We start from the raw sequence: 6,000 nt of genomic DNA on the forward strand, positions 1-6,000 counted from the left end.
AAGCTTTCTGTAATTTATTTTAACTTATATGGCTCTTACTTTATATCACAACAAATTTGAAGTACATCGGTAGCCACCTTGTCTCAGCAAGAAATAAGAATTTTTTATTTTAAATTCTGTAGCATAAGTTCAAGCATTAATCTGTTCCACCTGTAAATTCAGCCTACACAGATGAGCAGAACAAACCTGTACGTGGGCACACTCACTTCAGTTTTCCTAAGCCTATTCCTAGTGGAGTAAACCAAGATAAATTCGCATTAAACTAAAGAAAGTTTCCATTAAGCCTTTTTTCACTGATTTTAGCTAAATCTATTTTCAAAGAGCAGCTGAAATCTAAAGGCTTGCTTTGGTCAAGTTTAACACATCCTTCCAGACACCTGCATTAGCTGAGTGGGAAGTACAGAGATAAAAGAGTCAGAGGACTTCCCTTTTATAGAGAAAGCATAACTGAAGGTGCTAAATATTTCTGCTGTAAAAAATACAAACAGGTTTTATAGGTGCTTTTTCTGATAAAAAAACCAAACCAACTCCCCAAAAAACCACCACATATTCACACCTCCCCTTGGAGAATGCAAACAGCACTTGGCCACTGTTCCCTTCCCACAGCGAACACGAATCCCTCTCCTCCTCAGCAGGAGCAAAGTGAGAAAAGTGTGCAAGCTCAGTCCTCCCGCCTGGAAATCACAGCCCATCTCGCTGCTGTCAAGAGGCAGGGAAGACTTGCCAGCACCAGTTGGATCCCCAAACTATAGTTTGTAAGCAAGCTCTCTCCTGCCTTTGCTCAGCAATGTGATAGCTGCTTTCCAACCGGCTGCAAGAGGGAAAGAAAAAAAAAACCCTCACAAATACTGTTTAAGCTGCTAAGCACCTACATAACTAAAACAAACAAGCAGGAGAGGGTTAATGGACACATCTACACCAACAACTCCTTCGCAGAATTTTTGGGATAGAATTTTCCCCATCGGTTTGAACAGGATTATTCCTCCCACCACTCACTGACACAAAGTCTGCAAGAGTTAAAACATCAAAAAGACAGTGGGCTTCCACAGAGAGGGACGTCAGAGACCCTGGTGTGCATACGCATTCGTACATTCAAGAATACACACATTCCTGTGATTTGCACATAAAGGAAACCCTGACAGTTAACAGATAGAAAAAAGTATTGGAAACTGGGGGGGTGGGGTGTTTCTCCATAATCCTCACAACTTCTTGAACTCTACCTGTGCCTACTATGATCAAAATGTTGCCCATCTTAATGTGCTTATACACCAGTAAAGAAAAAAAAAAAAAACCCACAAAAAAACCTCTTCAGGTTTGAAGAGATTTTAGGACACAGATTTTAGGTTTATATTATTTGCTAAAATTTGTCCTGTTGAAGTCCACTTACAAAAATAATAATAAAAATCTCCACACAACAGTTACCCGACTGAGCAGCACCAGCCAACTTTGCTTTTATGTAAATAAATCTTGTATGACAGACTGTCAGGATTGACTTTTATTTCAAGTTAACACATTTTGCTGTTCATATGACATGTCCACTCTTTCGTTCTTTTAAAATAAGGCACTTGACTCTTTTGTAATATCTTTCATCTGACAAATTAGCAAGAGGACTATACTGATCGCTTTTTTCCAAACCATCCAGTTACCAGTATTTCTATCAGCATCCATGTTATAATTTTTAGTAATGAGAAACTGAGTGTGGAGAAGTATCAATACTAGTATTTCCAAAAGTGAGGATCTAAATTTTGTATAGGCACATGGAAAACTTCCCAGTGGGATTCTCACCCACATTTCACACCACCTACAGTGACTACCACAGGCCTCAGCTTATCTTAATAAAGAGCACTAAAAAGCTTGACTTAAATATTCAGGCAGTTGCATTAGCTCCTAGGTTCCTCTGGACACACTATATGGGCCAACCAGAAGCTTAGACACCTAAAATTATTTGACAGTTTTGCAAGTTGAGGCTACCCACCAAGCTGCTCAGCAACAGTAACAATAAAACTCCTTCTTTATTACCACTGCAGCACAGGCTTAAACAGCTGAGCCTCTCCATCCTCGAGCTGATCCTCAGCTACCCAGCTCTCCTACACCTAGCACTTCTGCAACTTGCAGGAGAGAAAGCAAGCACTCAGACTGAGAAGTAAGCCATACATGGATCCTCTGGTGCCCTCATTCAGGCTGAAAATAAGCTTGTTTCATCAAGGGCACGAGGGGGCTGCTTGATTAGATGTTTTCTGGCCCATCCCGAAGACAATGCTATTCATTAAAGCCACATTTAAGCTCAGACTGCCAAAGCCCTTGGGATGTCTGATGAAGTAAAAGCAGAAAATCTTGATATATACACCCCAAACAGACATCGCTTTAAGGACCTCCTCAAAACCTTCCATAAAATTGAGAGCCACCTACTCATACAAAACTGAGACAAAATGCAGTCCTGTCAGTGGAACCACAAGCCACACTAGCGAGCAAGGCCACTGGCTATTCGTGAATGTTGAAGTCACACACCCCAGTGCTACGGGTCTACCAGACATCCAGGCCCCTGGGGACAAAGGGCGTTTCACGCAACTGCGGTTAATAACACATTGCTACCTCCAAGTAGACAAATTAATCTGAAAAAGACAAATGGATGAAGATTCAACGGTGTTGATTTCTTCCTGCAAGAACCAAAGCTACCTGTCAAGTTATCTACCTTAAAAGTTCCTCATTTTAGCTTACACGTCAAACTGTTCAGTGGTGACTAGGTTATGAGCAAAACTCACAGCATCTTTGGCTTTTCTGCCCTAACAAGTTCTTCTCGGAGCAGAGTTTCCTGGGTCCAGAGGGTGGAGATTTTTCTTCCATCATGGGAGGTCTTTGTGGTTACGGTGAGAAACCCTCATTGAACAAGAAAACTCTGAATTAATCCCCCTTTCCTACCACCACAGCTCTCTGGGTACTTCTGTAATTAGTGTCTCTCAAGCTCTTCTAGAGAAAGGACTAGCATCCGAGTATCGAGAGCCAGCAATTTCTTACATGTAAATCCTGCTTCGATAGCGATGCCTTCAGTCATTTTCATGAAATGCCCCACCAGCACACGCAAGTGCCTTCCCCTGCCCCTCGGTCCCTCCTTCGCGTCTTCTGCCTTTGCATCAGGAAAAGCAAGCCACCGCTTCCCCACGGGAGCGCAGCGCAGTTACTGCCTAGGCTTCAGCCTGAAAGCCACAAAGAAACACTCCCTGCATCCAAACTCACACCCACCTTGAATTCTATGTGTGTTTACTTGTGAAGGAGTTTCTTCCTTTTGTCACGACCAGAAATAGTGTTTTCGAATGCACACAGACAGAAAATACATGAATGTCTTGCAACAAGTATTTTGAGTAATTTAAGCAAGGAGAACTTCAAACATTACTAAACTACTGCAAATTAATCTGAAGGGCTAAATAGCTTTCCCCCCACGCCCCATTATTTGGATAACAGTCAAAGCCTTTTGCAGAATGTTGAATGAAAAACATATTCCTCAGCTCACACTGTGTTAAATATTAACTAAGATCATGTCAAAGCTGCAAATAGATTTAAAAAAATTGTAACAACACTATTTCAGATAATAGCCAGTATGGAATTTAGTGCAGAAGACAGCAAAAGTTTCAAATACCAAAAACCTTCTAACAACCAGCTGTTTGTGATTCAGTCATTTAAACCCCCTGCATTTTGTTTCTGGGCCTTTTTTCCCCCATGGAGTACAACTTAAAACAATTTGTAATACTTCTTATTTACATAGCACCTCATTTAAAAAGGTATCCTAAGCACTTCCAAAAAAAGAAAAAAAAAAATCCACAAAACCAGATGGCAACATTCTAGATTAAAAGAAAAAGCAAAAAAAACCAACCACAATTAAAATCAGTATAAAAGCTTAAATAACAGCAACATGGGCTACATCCAAAGAGGATTAATGCAAATTACTTTTTTCAGGCACGCAGGATCTTTTTCAGCGGAATACACGTTAAGAGACCAGGGCCATCTAATCTAACAGATCCTGGAGGGGCAAAGCCTTTCACACTCTCAGATGAACAAATTCCCTCTGGGAAATGCTGGTGCCCGTTTCATTTAATCGACATTTTGTCATTTGTGCTTTCTGAGGAGCTTCTGCACAGTCAAGGAGCAATTGCGGGCCAGGCTCTGGGCCAGGGTAATGAGACACAGCCCAATTAACTTGAAGAGTGTTACATTTATTTACATTAAATGATGATTTTGATCTGAGTGTTTTAATGGGATGATGCTGGATGACATAGTGGGCAACATACCAGAAATCGTTCATCTACGTAGGTGGCATAAACACGTAGTAAACATCATTTTCGAGAATTATACCCATTACTGAAAACAATAATTACACAGACAGCACTCTGCTGGTTTCCATGTTTGGTGATATGCTGGTTTGTTGTTTGGGTTTTTTTAAATAATTAATTTTCTGTCTAAACTGCTCCATCACAGAGGCAACGCAGCTCTCCATCCCTCTGACACCTTCAGCTAGGCTGCCTCCGGGCTTTATAAACGTAAAGCCATACCTAAGACAAGCCCACGGGTGTTTCCGAAGCCACTCCAGCACGCTGCCACCACACCTGTCTCGGCGATGACTCCAGCGTGGCGGCGTGCCCACCAATGAACCTGTCCCAGTGTGGCTACCCATGCCCCCCAGCCTGCCACCAGCCCCCAAGGTGAAACCAAAGACCAAGAGAGAGCTGGCCACCAGCAAACCTCTGTGGATCTGCCTACTAAAAAAGAAGCTGGGTTGCCAGCCCTGTGACATAACTGCGTGACGTAATAAATCCCCCCTCCAGTTAATGTAAGCTGATAATTTTTTTGTGTTTGTTTGCTTGCTTACGGTCACTACCAAAGCTGCGCTACCGAGGCTTTCCGAGAAGTTTAACCACGCTACTCCGCGCCGCCACGGCTCCTCCCGAGCTGCTGCCGCCGCGCCTCCACCTCGCAAGGTACACTTTGTCCACGAAAGGATACCGAAAATAACACTTTAAAAAAAAGCACCTTCTATTTAAGCGTTACTGAAAGACGTACGTTTCGTGTCCCTTGGAGAGCTAGCCAGCTTATTAGGAAGAGGCAGCTTCCAACACCTTGTGCCCCTGCCTAACAGGTCCCGCGTTACTCTGCTCCGGCACACCACAGATGATCTTTCTCCGCTCCCGCAATAAAACATTAAAAGGAAAGCAAGCCAGCCCGCTGCTAACCGCCGTAACTACTGCGCCCCGGCAGCCTCCCACGGCAGCAGAGCCGGGTTTGCCCGGCCCGGCACCACCGCTCCCACGCACCCCTAACCGCTCGCTGCCCGGCAGCTGATGGAGCCAAGCCCGTTCCGGCAAGGACACTATCCCCAAAATAAATACCGGAGCACCACCTCCCACACACACACCCCCCCCCCCCCGCTGTCAGGTCGCGGCTGACGGCAGGACTCCCCCCCGCGCCGTCCTCCCGGGGTGAGCCACCCGCCGCGGGGCTGACGGAGCCGCCGCAGGCCGGCAGCACAGCGCTCCCCCCCGCCGCCCACCTCACCTCCCACAGCAGCGAGAGCAGCAGCGCGACCCCGGGCTGGAAGCGGTTCATCTCTCCTCTTCCTCCTCCTCCCGCGGCGGCGGCGGGCTCGCCCCTGCCGGCTCAGGCGCGCACGGGCGCTGTCAGCGGCGCCATCCCCGGCGGCGGGGGAGCTCCGGGGGTGGCGGAGGGGAACGCGGACACAGGCACGGAGGGGCAGCGAGCAGGGCGGACTAACAGACAGCCCGGGGCAAGAGGCAGACAGAAGCCCGCGCCGGGGCCAGAGGGACGAGGCGGGGTAAAGCGGCGGCGGGGCGGGGAAGCCCCGCAGCGGGCTGAGGGCGGGCTGAGCCGCCGGTCCCCGCGACGGCCGGAGGCCGAGCACGCAGCGCCGCGGCCGGGCGAGGCGAAGCGGAGGGCAGCGCGGTGCTCGGGCGGGCGGCACAAAGAGGCCGGGCACCGCCGCGGCTGAGGGCG

The 6,000-nt window shown here is 47.1% G+C and overlaps 1 protein-coding gene across 1 annotated transcript in view; it reads right to left on the reverse strand.

Moving 5' to 3' along the window:
* VOPP1 (VOPP1 WW domain binding protein) overlaps positions 1–5,761 on the reverse strand; it is a 65,178-nt gene extending 59,417 nt beyond the window's left edge. Inside the window, exon 1 of the mRNA XM_082014912.1 lies at positions 5,545–5,761. Within this exon, the coding sequence (XP_081871038.1) occupies positions 5,545–5,595 (51 nt within the window). The 5' untranslated portion in view covers positions 5,596–5,761. The remainder of the gene's footprint in view (positions 1–5,544) is intronic.
* Between the last annotated feature and the right edge of the window lie 239 nt (positions 5,762–6,000).

This window comes from Phaethon aethereus (assembly GCF_964289735.1).
Source record: "Phaethon aethereus genome assembly, chromosome: 2".
NCBI lineage: Eukaryota > Metazoa > Chordata > Aves > Phaethontiformes > Phaethontidae > Phaethon > Phaethon aethereus.